The sequence below is a fragment of the Stegastes partitus genome, unplaced genomic scaffold, assembly GCF_000690725.1.
Source record: "Stegastes partitus isolate 25-593 unplaced genomic scaffold, Stegastes_partitus-1.0.2 Scaffold8, whole genome shotgun sequence".
NCBI lineage: Eukaryota > Metazoa > Chordata > Actinopteri > Pomacentridae > Stegastes > Stegastes partitus.
The window spans coordinates 818,576-842,649 of record NW_007577739.1 but is presented as its reverse complement, the minus strand read 5'-3'; the positions used below and the strand labels follow the sequence as shown (position 1 = coordinate 842,649).

The 24,074-nt window shown below is 43.5% G+C and overlaps 1 protein-coding gene across 1 annotated transcript; it reads left to right on the top strand.

The window, feature by feature from the left end:
- The first annotated feature begins 9,718 nt into the window (after window positions 1-9,718).
- On the top strand, window positions 9,719-23,622 carry pgfb (placental growth factor b). The gene is made up of 7 exons (XM_008283273.1): window positions 9,719-10,273; window positions 20,493-20,529; window positions 21,646-21,842; window positions 21,930-22,009; window positions 22,475-22,504; window positions 22,609-22,671; window positions 22,766-23,622. The coding sequence occupies exons 1-7, from the start codon at window positions 10,211-10,213 to the stop codon at window positions 22,785-22,787; spliced, it is 492 nt and encodes a 163-aa protein (XP_008281495.1). The 5' UTR covers window positions 9,719-10,210; the 3' UTR covers window positions 22,788-23,622.
- The last annotated feature ends 452 nt before the right edge of the window (window positions 23,623-24,074 follow it).

Sequence of the window (24,074 nt, the reverse complement as noted above, 5' to 3'; positions counted from 1 at the left end):
CAAATTCTACCTATGAATCTAATTCTGCATTAGGTTGTGGCAGGTTGCATGTGATCAGGATTAAATCATCAGATTACAAAAATAGGTTACTATGATCAACCTGGATTACATTTTTAAACTAAAGCTGCATCCTCACTCCTCTCTACTCGATGTGTTCTTAACATTTGGCTCTTTTAAAATGAACTTTTCTTTATGATAAGCAGTGTTATGAATAAAAAGTGCCTTTAACACGCAGGTTTTTTTTTTTTTTTTTTTAACAAGTGTCCCGCTTTGTGGTGGGCGAGAAAACAACAGTTCTGAGTCCAGATAAAAGAGTCGAGCCGCAGAAGTCCTGCATATAGCTCTCAATGTCTGGCAACGTCACCATCACTTTGACTTCAAAAATGTGCACCGCGAGAACATCTATATGCAGTGCAACTCAAAAATAAAGTTGCTGTCATCCACAGACATGGCAACTTCACATTTGAGGACAGAGCTGAGTTCTGTTTGCTGACAGCTGAACTTTTTATTTGCATTGAGGCGCTTAAAGAGAAAGAAAAGCATCCATTTTTTTTTAGTATAAGTCACAATATTTTTAGTGTTTTATTCTGAGTTATTCCAGAAGCAGTCAGATTAGGTTACCTTTTTTGTAATCACGTTACTATTTATATAAAATAAAATAGAGAAGATATGTCACTTGTGTTCTCTAACCGACTACATCTTGTGGTCTAATTTCACGGAGGCAGCTCTGTGGCTGATGTGTACCACTGTAGCGGTCCTGCTGATATGAAAGCGTTCCCTCCACAGCCTTCAAACCCCCATCGGCACCGGTTTGCCATTTGTGTGTGTGTGTGTGCCATGTAGCCACCACAAGCCTCCATTTAATCCCGGGTCATTCAGGTCTACTTAAACACTGAGCCACAGAATGTAAACACAGCCTTATTAACACTGCCAGACTCAGTAATCTTCCTCAATAACCTTCAACCATGACTCGAGCTCTGGCCTCAGATGTGCTTTGCTCATTAGAACGGCGAAGTTTACGGCCGGTGTTTTTTTTTTTTGCAGATCTGATTGGTTTCATTTTTAATTGATGCCAACATTTTTACACTTCACACACACACGGCGCTGACTTAAAGCTGTCATCGAACAATTTGAAACATGTGGGTTTTTTTGGAAAATTGATTACAGGGGATGTGCAGTCGTGAAGAGATAGTTGCGGAGTATTTACATACTGTTTAATGGAATGTAACCAAGGCCAGATGTCGATAAGGGTTATTAATCGGTTTTCTAGCTTGCGGCTCCAAACACCATCTACAAAGGTGTACACAAGAATGTTGACACTGCTGATGTTCCGCTTAAAGTGTTGAAAACTGTTGTGGTAAAAACGCTCTGTGAGAGTGTTTAAAAGTTCGCTCTGTTCTCTCTTAAATTGGGCAATGAGATTGTCAGTAATGATGCAGCAGAACTGGAGATATCATCTTTTTTTTTGCTTCACAAATTCTTTGTCGAAGCCTTATCCGCAAAGCAGCTCCACTGCCAACATTATGGTCGGAGAGCCGAGTGTGTTATGCTTGTGGTCAGTGTCGCCTCGAAATAGCCTCGAGCGAAATGTAGGAGCAGCGTATAGAGACCCAGGAGGCTTTTTCAGTTTCATTTTTACAAATTTGTCGTTTTCAGCCCCGACTGAGTGATATTCCAGTGAGAGTTATCAGACTTCCTACAGACTTACGACACAGACTTTTAGGAGTTTCCCTGTAAGAGCATCAACTTAAATACTTTTGTTTATCGTCAAAATTTGTACAGTACAAGATATTTATTTATCTTCAAAGGCTTGCTCCGCTCCCCTCCTCTCTAACTGCAGGGTTATATAAAGAGCAACAACTGCTAAAAGGCATTCGTTCAAAGACACACCCGCAGTTAAATGTTTGATAAACTGGGGGTTTTAGCTGCCGTGCTTCGGTTGAAGGATGATCTTTCCAACCAGTAGAACACCCTCCAGGCCTAGCTAGCTAAACAATCTCATACCAAAAAACCTTATCTTGGTCGATGGCACGGCAACTTGGACATTTCACAGGCAACCATAAGCCTTATATCTTGTCCCTTTGCTCTCCCGCCTCAGGATAGTCAGTTAGTCTCATCTCCGCTGGGAGCTCCTGTTCCTCCTCTTGCTGATCTGTTTACAGACCACAACCAAACACCCGGTGACTGGCCAACAGTTCGTCTCTGTCTGTTTACGCTGTGAGCCACAGTATGCACGTCAGTACTGGGCCACAGGAGCCAAGGAGCTGGGCTCTAGGGAAGCTGGAGATAGGGCCCAAGGGAGTGGCAGGTGCATTAGGCAGAGCCGGAGAGGATTTATTGCGAAAGTACCAGCTCCAGAGACATGACGAGAAGAAGGGGGGGGGAGTGGACCAGACTCTCCCATCTGATGTCCTTGATTCCTCTTCCCGGCAGGAGTCACGGGTCACACCCTAGATCAACACTGGGAACCAAATAGTAAAGCCAGCACAACTCCAGTCCACCTAAAGAAAGGCGGCCGGCCAGCAGTTGTCCATCTTAACTGGGAATCGTCACAACATGACGTTTTTATCAAATCGTCTTGTTTGCCCTTTTCCATGAGAAAGTTGGGAAAGTCTTGGACCGGCTCCATGTGCTCACAGCTCAGTACCTAAAGGCAGTGCCTCCCACAAAACGGGCTCCCTCGTCATGTGATTGGGCTAAAGGACAGCTACCCTTCCCATGGTGCTCATGTTCCTCCCCCATCCCTGGGGGGAAGGAGGGCCAGGTTTGACTGTAAGAGGCAGCGAGACCGAAACGGAGTCTGTGTGACAGCGAGAGTGAGACCGAAAAAGAGAGAGACATCTGCTTCTCATCTCTCTGGGAAATTTCCCCCCGATCTTAGAGATTGGGATGGAGTCCCCCAGACAGCGTACACTGGCTCCTCCGAGGCTCACCATTTGTTAGCAGACTCCCTCAGGCCTCGTTGGCTTTAATCCAGAGTAATCCATTTGAGAGAGTGAGTGAGCCTCTGCCCCCAACAAACCAGTGATACATGCACAGAAAGTAATACGCGATTATTGACGTAATCATGTTTGTGCTTCCGCAAACAGCTCGTCTTGCTTTGTGAGGAAACGTTGATGTTCTTATAATTCAGGAAACAAAACCGGCATGACTGTGGGTTGACCATGATGTTTAGACCTCACCATCCTGCGCTCCCCTTTGGTTACCAAGATGCCCGGGGGTGCAGCTCTGTTTATTTTCTCCTGATTAGCGCTGCACATTTTCACTCGTTCACAGCTCGGGGTGTGGTGAGACGGTTAGTGGTCTGTGTTCATTCAACACCGGTTCTTTGCACTGCAGTTCAAAGCTTATCACAACACCTTCTAACCCCCCAAACAGCCCTCTCAGATCTGCTCTCCAGACAGGACTCACGGTCTGAACTTTGGTGGAGTTTCAATCATTTTCCGAGCAGATCATGGAGGCGATTAAAAGCGTTGGTAGCACATGTTGTAATCAATCATGGCTGCAATCACAGTCGATGTTTCTTGGATGTCACAGTCTTACAGACAGGATTGATGTTCTGGTCTTCATCAGAGATGTAAATTGGAAAGACCTCACACTCGGTTTCTGAAGAAAAGAGTCAGGTCCAGCTAAGCAGAGTGGATTACTGAAATCTCTGCAAATGTAATACAGGAATTAGGTCTTATGGTGTAATGTGAGAGCCGTGAAGGTCTCACGGAGCAACTAACCAGCTTTTATTTGTATACAGAACACAGCTTAAAAATCACTCAAATTCAATCAGCAAAGCAGAATGAACTCAATAGTGTAGCTCTGTCATTATCTCCAAGCATTTCTAAATATTTGAGGGTTATGTGAGTTGATTGGTTTGTTCCTGTACCAAAGAGATGAAATCAGAAACGAGAACTATTTCTAACCTACTTTCTCACAACCCCAGCCTCACCATCCTGAACTTGTGTATTTATTTGCTTGTTTTCTTTTTTAGGGTAATGGAAAATTACACTTCGGCCGCTGATGATGTTTCCTTCTCACAGCCACAAGCCTCACAATTTTTGTCAGAGAGTTCATTCAATAGAGTAAAGTGAGAACATCATTCAGCATGCACTGGTTCAGCTTGTCTGCATTTGCTTTAACTTAAGTGAATTAGTGCGTGTTCATCCTGCAGACCCAGTGTCACTGTCTGGCTGTTTTATCCACCCTGGTGGTCCTCATTTATCTGTCCCCTCAGGGCACAGCGCCATCTGAGATCGGTTGTCTCCGCCATCTCCCTGACGGCAACGCTTCAAGACCAGAAACTTAATCGCAGGAGTAAAACTGCAAACATGCACATTGTCTTGAGGAATTAAAACTTCTGTCCCACAAAGTGTACGGTAGCTACAGAGCGGCTCCGTGAGCTGCTCGGCCATTTTTATGAAGCAAAGCGAACAATCTAATGATCGTAAATTGCACTGCTGCCAAATTCCCATCAGTCGGATGTATTATTTATTATTTCAAGTTATTAACTTTCCCTGGCTCTTTGACCTCCACCCACCCTCTCGCTGCTCTGCTCCCATTTCCTTGTTCCTTGTTCTACAAGCTATAGCTATTTGAGTAAATGTATTTCTCTACACATAAATAAATCTCAGCGCGCAATTTTGCTTGGCCGCAGTTTGTGTAAACACTTGCACACAGATGAACTTCACCTAACACTTGCTCAGGCCGTGGCCTGCTTCTGTACTTTTCCTCTTGTGATTCCTGCCATTTTAGACCTTTAAGTCGCTGTTTTAATAAATGCGTCTCTGTGGGTTTATTCGTATCAAATGCAGAAGGTGGGTCACTAGAACTTCTAATAATCCAAAGATTATGCCTTATGCAATCCTAATTATCTATCTGAATAATTCCTTTAAACAAATCCAGTCTTGTTAGATGAATATTTCGACATCTTGGGAAAACGATATTGTTGTAGTTAAATTTGGTGAGGGTTTCTGTGTGGATTAAACAAACAAGTTATTACATGTTAATTACTGAGAAGATGAACGTCGTCACCAGATGTTTCCAGTCTTTATGCCAATCTAAGCTAACAGGCTGCTGGCTGTAGATATCTGCATGCTAACTATGCAGACACATGGGTGGTACTGTTTGTCTATTCTAACTCTCAGCAAGAAATAAACAAGTGTACGTCCCAAAATGTTCATGTATTCTTCCAATAAAGGTGCCCGCGGTGAAATGTGCAGTCGGACATTGCAGAGAGCGTTTGGGTTGGGTCGTTTGTTTCAATTATTTCCATTTCGTTAAGGTAATGAGTCGCCACCAGCGCACGAAAATAAAGCCCAACTGGTCAGAGTGGCTGCTCTAGAAATAATGCTGTGAGTGCATGTTCTAGATCCTATTTGCATCCACATGGCTGCACATGTGACACGCAGTCTTTCTTCTCGCTTTTGGAGGCATTTAGAGAGCGAACATCAGAACGTGTGTTTCATTTAAGCTCGCGTTGCTAAAGAAATGTTCATCGGAGCATATTAAACCGTTAACGTGAATGGCATTGCTGTACTAATTGCATGAATATTACACAGCTACTGTCAGGTTACCGAGGTTTACTTTAGTAATGCGGCTGACATGTGTGTGTTTTCTGAGGAAACACTTTTAAAACTCTTGCACATAGACCTTGAGGGGGATAAACTAATTTGAGGTTTAAAAAAAACACACCCGGTACCCTGAAAAAATAAACCGCGGCGCTCAGTGCAGTCCAGTAAATCTCGCTGGGTGATTGAATTCATGTTTACTTAAGTGTCTCCCACTTCTAGGAATAAATCTAATCTCCTAACCAATCAATCTCAACGCAACATTTACTATTAAAGGCTATATTCCATTAGCCTTTGCCTCCTTTATCTCTTTTACTAACATGTCAGATAGCTGGAAAACAAAATCCTGTAAGTTTACAGGAGAGCGTGTTTACAGAGGAGTCTGAGGCTTGCAGCGCTACACCTGCTGCAGAAGTGCACATTATATTTACATTAAACATAATGTTGGCCTTATTATGTGAACACAGTGTTTTAACATGAGAGAGATGTTAAAAACATCTCATTTATCTGTTTAATGGCTCCGACTGAACCACCACCAACAGCGTCAACCCATGAACTCATGAATGTGCTCCACATATGGGACCTCTTAATGGAGTTTAGAGTATCACTGCAGGCCTGAGTTATAACCTGCTCTCTGACTGCGGGACCACTTCCGCAGAGTTTGCACCGCTTGCTCTTCATTTATAAAGCTAACAGCTTTTACAACTGGCAATGACAGAAGCCATGATAACTCACTCGCAGTGTTGTTTTCTCCTTTCTGTATTACCGCTAGCCCCTTTCCCCCCGCAGCTTCTGGAGGTGATGAAATTTTATCTTAGACAAACACTCAGTTTCCTTTCAGAGCTGCTGCTGCTGCTGTTGCTGCCGAGCTCCCGTCTGTCTGCGGAGGTTAGCGCGTATGAGCAAGTCTTTCTGTTGGAAAAAATAAAGGCTTATTATTTTAAATGTGCCGCACTGATTGAATTTCATTCACAAGCAACATTTTGAGGATAACATGTCTCTGGGAGGAAGTTAGGTGCTGCAACAAGTTCTCAACCAGCAAGGAAACCACAAATCTTCACCTTTTCACATCTGTTTAAACTAGAAAACTTCTTTGTAGGTGCAGGTAGGAGTGTTGTTAGTCTTCCTAAATAGATCTCATAAAGAGAGCACATGAGATTATCACCCAGATTGTCAGCGTTGTGTAATAACAGAAGTGTTTTAGCTCTTTTTCTCGGCCTCATCATTCCTCCCATTTTGCTCATGATTGATTAAATGCTGCATGCTTTGCGATAATTGCTCCTTAAATTGAATAGAATAAATGGAGCCGTAATTTCTGCTGACATCAAGAATTAAATTCTCATTCAGCCCGAGTTCGCCACAGCCAGCAGACGATATCATGTCCAAGACACAGCTGTTAAACAGTTAAACAGCGTCTGGAGATTTCTGCAACGACTGATTCATGAGACATCCAGACTAAAATAACTTCCATTTGTCTGTTAACAGGTTGACTGGTTTCCTAAAAAACATGGAACAATGCTCACACGAGAGCAGGCCGGGCATGAAAACAGGATGACACCTGACAACCTTGGAACAAATATATGTCTGAGACAAAAATATGTCAATGCAGCAACGGACGCGTAAACAGGATTTGACATGTTGGAAATGAAAGAAGTTGTTGTGATATAATCACCTTAGGAACATGTAAGCAGCTTTTTACCCACAGCTGAAGCACTTCCTATTTACCAGCTCTTTCAAATATAGTTTGTCTTCACAATGACACAGTTGGTTCAGGCACAAAACATTCACGGTTCGTCACGGCTAATTAACGACAGGAAGAACGGGTTTTAGTGACAAATATTGCCGTATCCTGTTTGGCTCCACTGTCCAGGTGGTCCATCATGAGTAAAGTCATATTACATCATCTCTTACAATGCTTCTGTTCAGGCTCCGGCCTCATGCGTTTTTCATCTGTGCTCAGCAGAACGCGCAGTTTTGAGCCTTTAAATCAAATGTGATCCACAGACATTGGGATAATTTATGAGATTTACAGTGACAATGACTAACTTCTGTCTTTAGCAGAAACGCTGGTCTCCCTGTAGGCCTCTAACTAATGTTAATGAGATCCTTCAAAGTAAGGGGCTCTCCACCGTCCCCTTAAAGGCCCCACTGTGGAGGAAACCAAAGCCGCCCCAACAATGATGAATGGACATCATTAATGTTGTTCATCTGTTTACCTTTTGCTCTGCAATCTGGGAAAATGAGGGGTCAACAGCAAAAGGGAAATGTTACTTACCTTTGCACTACAGCTCACTGAGAGCCACCTATTTGGTCCTCACGACATCAAGAGACTAGAAGGGTCTTATTTGTTCGACCGGCTGACCCTCCCTCAGTCAAAAAGCCTCATCGCAAAACCCAATTAGAGGGGAGCTGACATTTTGGTCTCTGTGTTTCTGTGTTACTACTGTTTTTATATTCATGAACGAATCCTTTTTATTTTTTAAATCCTTGATCATAACGAGCCCATCTGTCTGCACAGTGTGAAACAGAAGCCTCCCTCTTTTTAAAACCTGACTTCATTAAAGAGGCATCATTTAAACGGATCCCCTTCAGAATACATGTTTAAATCTCAGTAGGAACGACACTTTTTCCTGTTCAAACACATTGTTTGACACAGAACGAGGCGTGTTGATCGAGCTTTGTGGTCTTAGCAAAAGCAGTGAGGGCCTCAAGGTTGCTTCACGATCTGACAGCAGAGAGATTGGTCTCGCCCGGAGGAGCCCGCATTATCACTCCAACCAGGTTAGCTTGTCTTATCAGCATGTATTTATAGTGCTAACAATTTGAGTGATCTTATTAGGTCCTATCAGATGGCGCACCTTTAAAAACACAGACGGATTGCTGAGCAGATGGCGAGACGCTGGTGAGAGTCTGTGTCTGTCCTATGGGCGAACAGAGTCTGTGCGGCTGCTGCAGCAGGGAGGAGAGGCAATGGTCTTTAGCGCTTCTATTAAAAATATCTTTGAAACAAAACATGAAACTCACTTGCACCATATAATTATAGCGTTACATAAGCCTTTTTCTAAAAGTGGAGGTATCAATTTCACAACTTAAGAGGGAGAAACTGCTTCTGGGCCATCTTTGGTTTATCTGCACTTGCAAAATTGCAACAATAAGACGGATAATTAGACAGTCAGAAAAAGACGATGAATATTATTATAAAAAAAGTGCACTATCCAGACAATAGCAGCACATAGAGTAGCAGCAGAGCAGGACTAAAACAAAAATAATTGTGGAGTCCAGCTCCCTGAAGAATCAGTTTGCTTTGCTTCTATTCTGTCCGCTCCCTGATTTTCAGAGATCATCCATCATCGCCGTGAAGAGATACAATTTAGGAGAAGACAACTGTGATATCGCCCAGCGTAATTAGAGGAAATGTCTTTCATCATGTCTGATTGTTTGCACTTACTGATGCTCTGGCAAATCTGGTAATGGGGCGGGGGTGTTGGAGTGTCTGAGATGTTTAGACACACCACACTCCTGAGTGTGGTCTGTTCAATAGCAAGAGGCAGTGCAGCTATTCAGCACTGTCGAAGGAATGTGTGGAAGCCCACAAGGAATCCTTTCGTTCCAGGGTTTCTGCAAACATAGAAGTCCCACACTGAAGACTAAACCTATGTGTCAACAGTAATGGAATCTTCCTTTCTGTCTCTGCAAACTTGACTAAATACTAAAGCCTCAGAGGAAAATCTCTGCGCTCCCCTGGGCCAGCAATGAGTATACCACGCATGTCAGCAGTGAAGAAGATCTCTAAATGTTTACCTTGCCTGAATAGCTCTCACAGAAGTACTCAGAAGACGTCTCTCGGCAGCTTTGTGTATACTCCGCTGTGTAAATCACCTGTGGTGTATAGTCTGGGACTCACAAATAAAGCATCAGCAGCAGTGTCACCAGCGCTATGATAAGCATTTACAGCATCACATAAATTACCATCAAATACAGCAGCTCAGAGGGGCTGTAAAGTCTCATCACTTGAGTTCTGAGAAGAAAGGAGCAGCGGAGCAGAGAGGAAGACAGAGAAGGGGAGGAGATTTAAATGGTCAGCTTGTGAAAAGGTAGTGGGGCAATTAGACGCAAGTGGTTCTTTCTGCCGTGTGGAGCTCAGAGCAGGACTGAAGACTGTCGGTGCAGCTTCATGCAAACGGATCCTCACTTGAAGACTTTGGACTGAACACGCTGCTTTCTTACTTTTTTTTTTTTTTTTTTTTAACACTGAATTGTCAAAAGTGGCTGCACCTCCTTCACCCTGCAGACTGTTTTACGCATTGTGCTCAGACTTTTTAGAAGTGAATGTGAATATTTAAAACAAACAGAAAACAACCTCTTTACCAGTATTATTTGATTGCCTCACCACCTCCACTTCGCCTCCGGGGCCTTATTCATTAGTAAGCACAATCTACTTCATCAGGTTACACGCGGCGGCGGCGGAGCTACGTGACTCCGCACAGTCTCAGCATTACTGAAGAAAAAACGGGGGCAGATGACTTGGAAATTCCCGGTCAGCATCTTTTTCCTTTTTTAAGAAGTTTGGGGGACTTTTTTTTGGATTTTTTTTGTTGAGGATTTAGTGCATCTGGAGCCATCATCCCTTCTCCGTGCGCAGAGAACACGAAATGAAAGTCGGTTTTGTCATCGAGACTGTGGTGGCGCTTTATCTGCTGCTCTCACCTGCTCAGGTAGGACACTTTTACGCACAGAAACTCAGGGTGCGGGCTGTTGTGCCAATGCAAAATAAGACTTAGGTTAAGATGCTGGATTTGCCTACTATCCACACAAAGCAGATTGGTTCATTTTCTGTTGACATGATGTTAAATAATGTGCCTGCAACACAGAATCGAAGCGCTAACGACCCACTGCGCTTTGAATCTTTCATAGCGCTTTGAATGAGCGCCATCCAGCTCGGTTCATTCATAAGATGGAACGTGACAAACTGCATCACTCTCCCTGTGGAGCACATGATGCAAAGTGACTCACTGTTATATTTGGCCAACCGCACTAAGCTCATAATTACAGCCGCATCATAGTTTAAAAGCAAGTTTCGCAGACATGGATTGTTCCCACTCTAGTATGGCCAGCTCTCTTTTTTTCACAGTTTACATTTCCACAAAGGAAACATTCTGATTGCCATGTTGGTGAGACATTCTCTAAATGTGGAATCTTCAATAAACATCTGAATGGTAATGTCTGTGTTTTTAGCCAAACTTTGCCAGAGCAGAGGGAACATGTTGACAGTGTCTTTTCATCTGCACCTGTCTTGCTTTGTCCTAACAGAGGCTAAATCTGCATGTTTAATGGGTACTGGCAGTGTCAGGAATGACACTGACGAAGAGGATCCGGTGTATGCGTGCAGAAATCAAATGAGACTTAATTTCAGGGCCAGTCATATCACTGTCAGGCAACAGTGGATCAGTACAAAGCTGGTCTGTTCTCTGTTGCCTGGCATTACCTTTTAGTCTCTTAATGAAAATCTGCCAGGACAGGGCAAAGTTGAAACTGGAGTGAGGTCTCATTCAAAGGCCTGTGTTGTGCCAGAAATACTTGTAAGAGGATGTGCCATTGGACAGCGGGAGTTGTGCCACCTAATGCTCCAGGCTCTTGAACCTATTCAGTCTCTGATTTCCCCTCCCGAGGTGGCTGCAGCCTGGCAGTTATCTCCGATTGCGCTCCTGTTTAATGAAAAACCCGACCGTTCCTTTACTGTCCATTCACAGCCGCTGTCACACTTCACACACTGCTGCTGCCGCCTATTGAATCAGGATGCAAGGCCACATATAGGAGTGCTGCAGCCGGTCTCTCAGGGTCGGGGGGGGAAAAAAAAAAAAAAACCTCCACCAGATTCTCAAACCGGAGACTTTGCAGCTGTTGCTAAGTTGAGAGTGAGTGGGAGAGGCATGGGATCACCACATTTCCTCTAATCCTCATAATCAGCTCATGGCCTGCTTAGTCAAAACAGGAGTGACAAAATCCAGGGCCCTCAACATGTAGCAGGTTAAATGCCCCCTGCTGCCCCGAAGAGTGATGGCAAATGTAAACAGCACAGTCCTGAGATTCAACATCCAATCTGTCAGATCACATACAGCCTGGGAGGATCTAAACCCTGAGGCTTCTTTATCTCCACAGTAGCCGCTTCGTATTAAAAGATTTGTTCGGTTTTTACTGCAAACAACTTAAACCAAACACCTCACCAACAACACTCAAACATGAGCTCTTTTCTAGTCCAGCTACTTGAAACCCTCAGACTGGCTCACCAATGTGGAGAACGTGGACTTTGGCCAAGTGGTTGGGAACGCTGTTTTATAGGGATTCTCTTCCCTTAAATATGTAATAATGGTTATTTCTCATAACTGTCACAGCTGGAGTTGCTGTCAGCAGCCCTGTGACTCATGCGGTCACTCATGTCTGCTGCGGAGCGGCCAAGACGAGGGTGGGGTTAACTTTTTAATGTTCCTGCCGGACTGCGAGGGATTAACAGCGTAGTTCGATGCATGTGAGCGCGGTGAAGCCGTGTCTACCTACAGCGGCGTCGTATCAGTAGGTCGCTGCAAGTTAAATAGAAGAATGGTTGCCCCCAGTGTTTTTTAAAAAAAAAAAAAAGATAGAATGGCCAAGTCACAGTAAAGAAGACTGGCTCTACTCTGCTAATCACCTCACTGCCCTATTGATTGTTTTAACACATTGGGTGGCGATGGGGTAACATACAGACAGGAGACATGATGGAAGAGAGACATCCAGCAAAGGTTCACTGCCAGAGCTGTTAAACAATAGTTGCTGTAACTTGGCTGCACCCACCTCCCACTACCTCCTCTGGGGCTCCCAAACCCCCATGTTGAGAACCATTGGTGTACTATAAGTTAGCTGTTAGCTAGTTGAATTTAGAAACAGTGTTAGAGTAAATATGGTGCTGTGAGGACTGCTGAGCATACAAATCATGCACCACAGCATTACAGTAAATACAGTTTTCATTAAATCGTAAATTGGGATTTCTCATAAATCAATACAGCAGCTGATAGAATCCATGTAGTCCCGACTGTGTTGACATGTACAGCGGTTCGTTCTCTTGACCTGCTCGGATTTATGCAGCCTGGCCTTTGGCTGAGAGTGGAAGCACCTGGGTTTCCCTTCTGAACAATAGTGGCCTCTTGGTCACCCTCGAACCAAAGCTTTCCACTGGACAATATGATGTAACTGATAACCAGGTATTTTGCACACGTTCTTTGAGGCTCCATTCCTCTTATTCACTGCCATGTGTACTTCCGCTTTATATAAACTACATATTGTGTCCACAGCCTGTGTGTGTTTCTGTGTTTAAGCCGCCGCAGTGTGAATATCGCTGCTCAGATCCTGCTCTAAGGGCTTTGCCAAAATCTACACTACCTGTTGCCTCCTGCCCATTTGACAACGTTGCCCAAGTTGCATCAAAACCTTAGGAATGCTCTCTGTACAATGCCTCTCCTTTATTGTCACAGCCATTGTGTGCATGAGTGCGAAAATGCAGGTGAAATCTTGCATCAACAGAGCCGAACCTGACTGGGATTAGTCAGCAGGGAGAAGCTCTGGAGTGATGGAGGCACACAGCTGCACGACTCTGAATTCAGCTCGTCATCTAAATAATTTTAAGAAGATCATTCAAGGAGAAAGATTATAAGCCTCATTGGTTAGAAATAATGCAATCTGTTTTTAAAGGCTGAATTTTACCGGAATGAAAGCATTGAAATTAGATATTGGAAATTTTTTTTAAAAAAAAACCTCTTGCCTCCAACTCATTAGACTTTTCCAGACAGTCAGACTCATCACTTCACCAGTAAAGCATGTTCCTCGTGTCTCAGAGCGAGCAAAAAAAAGAAAAAGAAAAGAAGGCGGTGAACCTCAACTTCTGCATTTGTGTCTGTGAGGACGTGACGTTACGCAGGTGTTTCCTTTACATCATCACCAGCAGCAAAACAATACTTGAGACTGGCCATCTGTACAACACACGTGTGACTGTGTTTGTGTTCATGTTTTTTTCACTGGGGTTCATGTTTAGTCAAGTGGTTTGACATCACATTTCCAGTTGTTTTAATGGAGTTTCGTGAGCAGGAGGTGTCCGAAATGTCTCTCAGAATCGAAGGTGCGGCTCGGTTTATGGACGCTTGAACATTAAAGAGTCGAGTCCCGCCTTACATCTGTCTTCGGCACATGATTCCAGTTCAGGTGTCTGCATGTGAGGCAGTTGTAGTGACCTGCTGACCGACGAGGGAGGGGGGGCTCCTGTTCTGCGTTGTTGTGGTATTTCTCTGTAGTTGTAAAGTCCCGGTTGTTGTGGTATTTCTCTCCAGTTGTAATGCCCCGGCCCAGGGGAGAGTCGCAATCGCAATCAGGAAATATGGATTTCTCCTTCCTCCTGCAGAGGAGGAGGAGGAGGAGGAGGAGGAGGAGCGGTGGTGCTCGGGGCAGCCATCTACCCAGCAAGCTTTAATCTCCCATCTGGATGTAATTTACTGTGGTTTACAGAACAGCATTTACTGTAATAGAGACCACAATTACCACCGGTCAGCCTTATCTCAAGACCTGTGTCGTGTGTGTGTGTGTGTGTGTGTGTGTGTGTGTGTGTGTGTGTGTGTGTGGACGGTGTGCTTGTGTGTCTTTGGGGAGACATTTGTGCATGCATTAATGGATTTATACTGAGGAAATTGTGTTTATCTAAATCAGAAGTTATATGGACCTTTACCTCTCCCCCATCACTTGACCAAGAAAACAGGATTGTTTTCAATGCGACCAAAGTTACTATTTAAAAATTTTTTTTTAAGTTAAATTAAAGAATTATATTTATCTTGAATAAATTGACTCTTTGAAGAAGAGCAGTTTTAAATCTACACTTATTTGGTATTTTGCAGAGCGCTGGATGAGAGAATCACTTTCCATGCGTTGAATAAATCAGAGCGAGGAGATTGTTAGCATATGTTCGCACAACAAGTGGCATAAAGTTCGCCTGTAATCTGCACAAAAAAAACAAAGTTTTTGTTTTTCGTGGGTTCTACAGTTTTTTTAGCTGAGTGCAGTGATTTCTGAAAGTCCTGTTTTCACCATAGTTGCCAGGTAACCATGGTTTCAGGAAGTAAATGCACCCTGTTGATCTGGCACGCAGAGGAGTCACTGTCCTGGTTTTGTCCAAACTAGAACACATCACAACGTTTTGAACCTTCACACAACTCTTTAAATCTGGTTTCAGACACCATCGCTCTCGCTTGACTTCAGTAAATAGCTGCACGTTCAATATTCGAGTTTCCAATCAGTGCACGACCAGCTGCTGCATATTTATTGCACAGATGTGAAATTGGTGTTGAGCTCCTCGTCTACCTCTCAGCGAGAAAGCACGCCTGTAAACTTGATTGTTTGTTTGTATTTCTTCCAAAATCATGCGTGTTTATTTGTGCTACTTTATGGATTTGAATCAGCTGCGAGTGCGTCCTAATGTGTGGAATAAATCTGCATTTCAAAGGCTCCATTCACCCACGTTACTGGAGAGACGGCTGTGACACATTTACCACATGCTCTGATGAGGTTTGTTGGTGTTTTGGCAGCGGCCTGTGATCACAGGCCCTGACCTGACCACCCCGGAGACCCAGCTGGATACTGTCAGTCCTGTAATGGCACCTCTGTCGTTGTAGGTTCACCTGCCTCGTGTATACAAAACAGAACCCGGCTTCTCTTTGTAGTGCTGGAGAATAGATACGGCGACCCTTCGGGGGCCACATGAGAGGCCTGAAGAATTAATGTTGCGGTCATGGTGTTGATGATGTGGAATCTGGGTCGTAATAAAGGATGTGCCGCGCTCCTCACTTGTCGAGCTCTCCGCGTGTTTGTATTCACTCGTTCTGCTTTAGTGCTTTCCCGTCTGTGTGGTCTCGTGTTCACAGTCAAACTTCAGTCAGACTAAATCCAGGATACAGTCGTCTCTGCCTGGCTTCTGTGTTTACTATGAGTTAGAAGATGCAGGTGCTTCAATGGCCTGGATTACGGCTGGGAAATATTCCAACTTTGCTTTCTCAGAATGTCAGTGCAACAGCCTATCGAGTCGGATAATCAAACCACAACCCCGCATCTCATCTGTGGCCTGTTTACGTGAACTCATGGCATGATTTCCAGCCTAGCTTGGATTATTATTTGCCAGAGACTAAAGCAGGGACTTTCCCAAACTCAGTCCACTTTTACTTGATGCCTTATATTGCAAGACTAAGTCAGCCAAGTGACCCTACTTGACTGAAGTGATTAATGTGAAAGCGTTGTGGATTAAGATGCCTGGTTGGAGGACTACTACAGCCATGTGTTCCCACTGATAATTAGATGTTTGTGGTTTTAATGTCTCACTGTTATTCATATAGATTTGAAGAAAAATACACAACCCTCCACTGCTTCCCTCTCTCTGTGCAGGTCACTGACTCAGCATTGCAACCAAATATGGCAAAGCTCTCGCAGGGTGTTGCTGCTTTTCAGCTCAAACGCATCAACTCGGTAACTGTAGGATGCTGTTGACTTTGATGAGTAGAAATTACAGTGATGAAAATACAAACATGTTATGAAACTCACTTCTTTCTGTGCCTTGGCTCTATTTTGAACAGTATAAATTAAAGCACTTTGTATTGTCAGCCATGAGAGGTACGGTCCAATACGCCCAGCATCAGTGACTAACTCCCTCAAGAAATCTCTGCAATATTTATGAAAACCTTGTTGGTGATCTTGGTCATTAGTTAAAATTTTAGGCTTTTATATCCTGGATTGAAATCAAAGTGTTGAATCATGATTTATGGATTTCTTCAGACAGCTTGCATTTCAAATTGCTGGGAAACAAGCCGTGCCTCACCCTTACTGTCATTGTTTTGCAATCCGCTGGAGAAGACAAACCTAGATGACTTATTCCAGTTCTGCATTTCTATTTCAGCCACCCAAGTCAAGTTGTCCTTTCTAATTATCCTAAAATGGCAAAGAAATCTCTGCATTTGATTTGCAGTACTTGACTTTGTCTCTTTAGTCTTCTCGTCTTTTTCTTCTTCTTCTACATAAACTACACTGTGGACTGTGCTGGCTGGTGTCCAGCTCTTTCTTGGCAAGTGGCCACGGTACCTGCTGTTGAGTTGCCCGTCACCTCCTCCCCCGCTTGACCCTCAAGAGTTGAAAAATCTTTTGACCATTATGCTTCATGTTTGAGTTTTTGCTCCCTACGCACGCTGCCCTTCCTCTGACAGATGGAATAAGCAAGGAGGTTAAAGATGACGCAGTTCAGCTGTTTGGGACCAGAGAGTAATGAGGCTTGGGGCCTCTGCGGCCTGACGGCAGGAGCCCAGAGACGCAACAGGTCCTCTGATCTGACCCAGAGCGCAGCGTAAACTTTGAGCCAGCGGGAGACGAGCTTTCTAGAGTGGATTTGCCATCAAACGCATGGAAATGCCATCGTTTTATGTCCGCTGCAGCTGCTGCAGATGTTTTAATCTGCACTCACATGCTCCAGCTAGCTGCCCCTCACTCTGCAACCCAGTCCGGTCAAACTGCACAGTGCTACGTTACACAAAGTCTCAAAGAACCAGATGTTAAGACCTGAAAAGACCGGAGAAGGGTGGGTTACATATCCACCCTGTTATGCAATGAGAAAGGCTTCTCTACGCAAGTTGTCTGACACACCAACTAAAAAGATAAAACACACAAAATGCTAACGGACAGCTACGGTAAAGGTCAGGAGAAACATTACAGCCCATTATGTTCCCAATTTACAAGTAAAAAATACGGATTATTCGATGCTTTTCATTTAGGAAATCATTAGTTTATTCACAAATTAACTCACAAATTTGGTAGTTTCAGGTCTTTGTTTCTTCCTTTTTAATCCTTAATCTTAATCCCAATTGTTAATCCAATCAGTTATTATTTAAGGTGAACATGGGCAATGTGTTTTTTCTTTCTGCATTTGTTACTGAATCAGTTGCAACCCATCCAACCTCTTATTTTGCTGCTAGTTTTTGCATGTTGCCAAATTTCAGACTAAAATTTTCTTGAAATCCAGAACTCTAGTCTCCATCAGGACAACAGATGTTTAATCTACTTTCTGTATGTGACTGGCCATGATATCAAGCCCCACAAAACTCAAAAACCAGAAGCACGGGTGATGTGTTTTCCTTGTTTTGTGTGTGTTAGTAAAAAGGCTGCTTTTTGGCTGATAAATGTCCAGCAGGTTTTTTTGCACAAAAAAAAACCCCAGATGTGTGCACAAGTGAAAGTTATGATGCACAGGAAACAGAGAAGAGGTATTCTGTTATTAACCAGGAGCAGATGAATTTATGGCCTGGTCAAGGCCCGCTTATTTGCGCAGCCCTTAATCACAGTTAGTGTGAAAGGTTTAAACACCCACATTATGAAAACAATAAATGAAAGTGACACATTGCAATATTGGACCCTCACCGAGGACAAATAAAAACTCCCTGACAAAAGGTCACGAGGGAATGAAGTGAAAGCAACATGGAGGACTACTTCAGACTGTGATCCTGCTTTCGGGATTTATTAGTCAACTTTATAGACGTTTATTGATGTAATGCGGTTCCCCTTTTCCACATGAGCCACATTACCTCCAGTAACCATTAATCACACCACAAAATACTGTAAGTGCAGGAGGAAGGGGGGGAATGGCTACGTGAGGATCCTCATGCAGGCCTTTATAATCTGGCAGCTTCTCGTGGGCTTTCTTTTCGTCATGTCAAGTCTTAACCCATGACCAAGGTCAGAAAATCCTCCCCACCTCACAAAATTCTGAACAGCATGTGAGAGCGGAGCCAAAAAGCCCTTGTGATGTGGAGCGGCACAACCACATCAACGCCCGCGGACGAGCAGAGAGCGAGCAGATCTTATGCCAATTAACACTGGAAAAGGATTTATTTTATCATTCTGGCATTGCTATAGAGGATAAAAAATAATCAATGCCCCAGAGAGTGGAAGTGACTTTTAACAATAACTTAAACTGAACTGTGACTTTCCCATGCTGTGCTTAAAGAATATTCTGCAAGTGGAGCTTATATCCTGCTGCGGTTTTGTGCAGCCGACACAGTTCAGTGAACGCCACTCTATAGAACGGGTCTGCTGTCAGAGCAACAGCTGTACGTTTTGGCCAGATGATCGGCCGCTTTGAAAAAAAGAGGGCGATGCCTCAACAGTTCCTCACGCAGGGAGGACTGAATCTGAAGTGGAGGCTCATGTGTATTTATGATTTCCATGAAGTCTGTCATACAGCGCAGCAGAGAAGACGGATCAGTCCCAAATACAAAGACCTGCCTGACACTTGTCCCGGCTTTACAGGAACCCCTGAAATGTTTGTGTGAGCTTGAATGCTTCATCATCATTAAATCAGGACATTCCTCTTAAATCGCATACTTTGGAGAGGGGGGAGAAAAAAAATGGCTGAGTGTAGCAGATGCTATCCTCATCCTCAAACTAATTTTGGTTCATAACAGGAAAAGGATGCATTTTAGCAACGGACAGATGGTGTAAAAACCAGTTGTCTTTTCCGCCATCATTCGAGAACGGCCTTGTCAGTCTGTTTGCCATTACGTAACAGTTTTTTCGTTCCAACGTGGCTTATCTCACTATCAGTGTGTACACAGACAGCGTCACGCCATAAATCTGATCAGGTATGTGTCACAGGAAAAACTGAAATCCAACACTGGTGATGGGGCGAGATAGCGGAAGCAGGTTGTCTGCCGCCCGTCCTGCGCTTCTGCCGGAGGGTATTTTATCAAACATAGATTTCCCTTCCTGAGACGGAGTCAACCAGAGGTTTTGTGTTTTCCCAGGCGAATGAGAAATTCACTCTGTTTATCATGGGATGATGGGAAAAAATCAAGACGGAGGGGGAAGCCATCAATGTGAAAACAAATAGAGAGCCGAGTATGACACCACAGGAAACAGGTTTTGAAACTAAACAGCTGGGCACACAGAGGATAGATGCGAGGGACTGGATCTGCTGCTTGTCAAAAGGCTGTCTTCACCGCAGGGTGGTAAAAATGTACGATTGTCCGCTTAATGTCGCTGTAGTTCCCCCTCATCGCCACCAGGGGACATAAATTACACGATTAACCCTCTGAACCCGGAGCAGTTTTTATTGCTCCTGTTGCTCACTGCGGGCTCATTTTCTGCCGCAATATAAAGTCCTTCATCTCTATGGAAACAGCACGGACATGGCTAGAAGTAGAGAGAACTAAAAGATGTCTAACGTGAGGGTATAAGTTATAATGCCATAAATCGTAAAATAGAAAAAATAAAATACAAATGTTTAATTTCTTTGATTATTTATACTGCAAGAAAAAAAATGGAATCAATATGTACAAGTGGTGTTAGATGAGTAGGTGTTATTGATACTGGGTAAACATATGATAACTCTTTCCCTACTTATATTTTTATTTGTTTCCATGCATGCCTCCTATCGGCTCTGCACAGCCTGCAGTTCAGCCAAAAAGCTTCACAGTTGTGCTGAGAAGAACTTTTTTTGTTGTTATTTTCCAGAATCTGGTAAAAGATTGACATGCAGAATAAAGTAATTTTGATTATCATGATTTTAAGCTTGCATTTGATTATTTTTCCTGATGGAGCTACACACGTTTTCTGTTTTTTAAATACAGTTTTGGTTCCATAAATGATATCATTTTGGCGATTTTGAAAGACAACATGCCTTTCAAACGAACCAGCAGACTTTGGGGTTCAAGGGGTAAAAGATGTGATTATATTGTTCTGCCTACATGTTGGGTTTTTTTGCAATTACCTGTTTCAGTCTTACACTTTTACATTTAACTGAATACAGTGAAAACGTCTCTTTTGCATGTAGTCACAGCAAAAAAACAAAGGAATGAATAATAATGTTGCCGCCGTTTGTCTCTTTTTCAGACTCTGCCCTTGTCAAGCATAAATGGCACAATGGAAGGTAAGAACTTCTGCTTGTTCTATTTGACAAATCTTCTGTCAGTGCAGGAAACACTTTGTTCATTTTCTGTGGATTTACTCAACAAAACAATCTCAAGATGTTTTGCTGCACTACATTTTAGAAACTAGGGTCTGATGGATGCCACTCCTGACAAAATCCCTTTTAACAGAATCGTATTCCTTCGAATTGTTTACTGTCATGCACTGTTGAGCAACATAAATGAGTAAGCTCTTGAATCTCATGCTGTTCAGTGAATTTGATCTGAATGTGCAGAATAGCGGGGCATGCCCGGACTAACAGGGATTACTCAACCGCTGACCTTCTCCCCTCATATCCACTTCCTCCCTCGCATCACTATAAATTAAAGGAGAAACAAATCGAATGCTGCTGAAGACATGTAGAACTTGCAGCCGGAGAGGATTAGGAGGACGTGTAACAGAAAAGGCCAGATAAGCAGAAGACACACAATCAAGTCGAGGAGCAGTAACTGGCCAGTGAACTGTCCCTGTACAACATTATAGTTCACGGCCTCCTCTCCCTGCCCGTAGATGCTTCCCCAGCCGTCTCCTCCCAGCCTGTCTGCTTTTATAAACAGCTGTTGTGGTGTCAGGCTCCATTTGGTGACCCCCGGGGGTCACCGCAGTCCCAGAGGTGCCTGCGGGGCAACTCGGTTCCAGCTCCAGCAGGGTTCTGTTCATGGCCATGTTTCCAGTGTTTGTTTTCTCTTCCTTCTGTGTTTGGCCATAGTCGTCTCTGTTCCTCCCCCAACGGTCCCCCTCTGCAACTGGGACACTTTCACACATGTACTCCCACAGGAAAGCGTACTGTACATTATACAAACATTTCTTCTTCAAAATGAAAACAGGATACACTCTGGTGTATCGTGGTCAGCTTTAGGTTTCCGAATGCCAGTGACGGCTTATATTTCTAGCATGTCCAGTTGAGTGCCATCAACAGCTTTACATATGCAAGGAAGTTTTTAAATCTGCTCCAGGGGTGTTTTGGGAAAGAAATTCACCTCTGGATCACCTACACTGCTCTCTAAAAAACTCCTCATTAGAAACATGCTGGCTGGTTTACACCTTCAAACTCTCGGCCCCCTCCTTTCGTTCACAGTGTTGATGTTTCAAGAAGTGTGGGGTCGCAGTTTCTGCCGGACCATTGAGAAGCTGGTGGAGGTGGTGCAGGAGTACCCAACGGAGGTGGAGCACATCTACAGCCCCTCCTGCGTGCCCCTGGTCAGGTGTGCTGGCTGCTGCGGGGACGAGAACCTGGAGTGCCATCCCACCCACACCACCAACGTCACCATGCAGGTAAGACGGGGGACGGCCAAACGTCTGCGTAATCCCTTGCTGTGTGCACTGCTTCTGTTGTTCATTTTAACTGATTTCATCCTCCAGCTGTTGAAAATCAGGCCATCAGAGCCAGGTCAAGAATATGTTGAGATGACGTTTGTGGAGCATCAGACATGTGAATGTAGGTAAGAAAACGAGTCAGAGTTTTTTTTAACACAAAATATTGATAAGTATGCAATTACAAACCCTGTCTCGTAGAATTTATGTTTCTATATTTATAAAGCGAATTTATCAGTTAGAAGTTCACCGACAACATATTTGTTTTCCTATAATAACTGCGCTGACGATACAACATCCGCTCACAGCAACTGAAGCAAGATTAATTTTAGGGAAGTTGGGGGAAGACTGTTATCTCGGTCTGATATTGAAAAAGTCAACATTGACCTAAAACCTGAAGTGTTTCACATTTAGCTCAGTGTTTTCTAAAATTCCTTCACTAACAAACATACAGCAAGTGAGCATCATCCAGCGATCAGGTTTCCAAAATTAGCAGCATATAAACTTCTAGGAGACTGGTTTGGCCAAAACTTAGAATGCGTCTTCATTAATGTTGCACCTTTTTTCTAATTTATTGAACTCTTTCTCCTCAGAATCAGGAAACCAGTGGTGAAGGTTGAAAGGTAAGAGCGTCCTCTTATACTATCAGTTCTGAGATTGTTGAAAAGAATAAATATTTCCCGCTCAGAGAATAAAGGCTCGTTGGTAATTTTTGCTCTTTGTGCAGGAAAAGGCAAAGGACGAGAGAAAGGAAGAGAAAGGAGAGACAAAAATCAAAAGAATGTGACAGGTAATTGCACATTCGTGGGAGAAAACGTTCACATAGCCACCAGCTTTCATTTAAACAGCATTAAAGATGCATTATTCTTTCCTGTGCGCTTCAGGTGCCAGATCCCTCGCAGGTAACTGCGGTGACCCATCCGACCCCCTGTTGCAGTGCGGCTCACTATTTATTTCCAGCCCAGCGACAGCATCAAGAGTCTCCTTCACTCATCTATCAATACTGTGTCTGCGGCCAGAGACTCAAACGGCTGGGTTGATTTTGCTGACATGCTCTCCTGCTGACGGGCAGGGACGTTTGTAATGACCAGGTTCAACAGGAAAAGTGTTTTGATTGGTGGAAACACTGCTGTTACACACCTGACACAATGGACATCCCTGGGAGCCAGTGCAATGTAGGACCAAACAGACTGATGTCTTCTCTTTATTCTAAGTATTACTGTATCAGTTATTTTAATTTGTCCATTTCTTTGGTATTTAAAGGAGGTTACACTTGTCAAAAGTCTATATTTATTGATACAGCTGAATATAGTTGGACCAGCAACCTTTAAAAAGTTTGTCATCCTTCAAAGAAACATTATCCGAGAATGCCTTGACTTGTCCTGAAGACATGTATTGGACTGAATGTACAGCTGCTCTGTACATGCAATAATGAAATGTCTCCCTCTAGTGTTTAAAGAAGCAGTGTTTAAAACAGCTCTGTGTTTTTAATGTATGTTTTTCTTAGTAAATTTTACAAATAAGATTCGACACAGGACACAGTTGCCAGTCCCAGCATATTGCAATCTTCTACCTATCATTTATCCTACAATTGCTTTGTCTGTATAAATCCTCTCCCTCCATAAGACGAGTGACAAGACACACATTTGACTTCATCAATTTAGATCTAAATAAGAATTGATGTGAACTGAAGATATGTCAGAGAAAGAAAACAAATGTGACATATCAAAATAATAAAAAAAAACAACCTGGTATCCAATCGTTGCTGAATCTCCTGTGAATAAAGGAGCAGCTTTAAAGGCAAATGTGCCCCTAATGAACAGCTCCAGAGCTGGAAAATCAGTGATCCAGTAAACAGAACATGTGTAGTGGGCTGCAGAGTGGATGCGGCGGGCCCAGATTAATATGATCAATACATTCAAGCAATACTCATCTGTCATCGCCCCTATTAAAACACATAAAACACAACTCTCCTTTTCTTTTTCAAATGTGACCGCAAAGTTCCCACATATATGAAAAGTACTTCTGTGCTCTGTGCAGCAAAACAGAACAAATCTGTGTCCACCACTCCGGTGACACAAGACTCCCACGACCCCAGGTGTCTCCTTCCTGTGTCTGCTTTTGGAAACACTGCAGCAGTATGGAAGGGATCGATTGAGGTAGTTATGTAAAACCATGTCTTTTTTTTTTTTT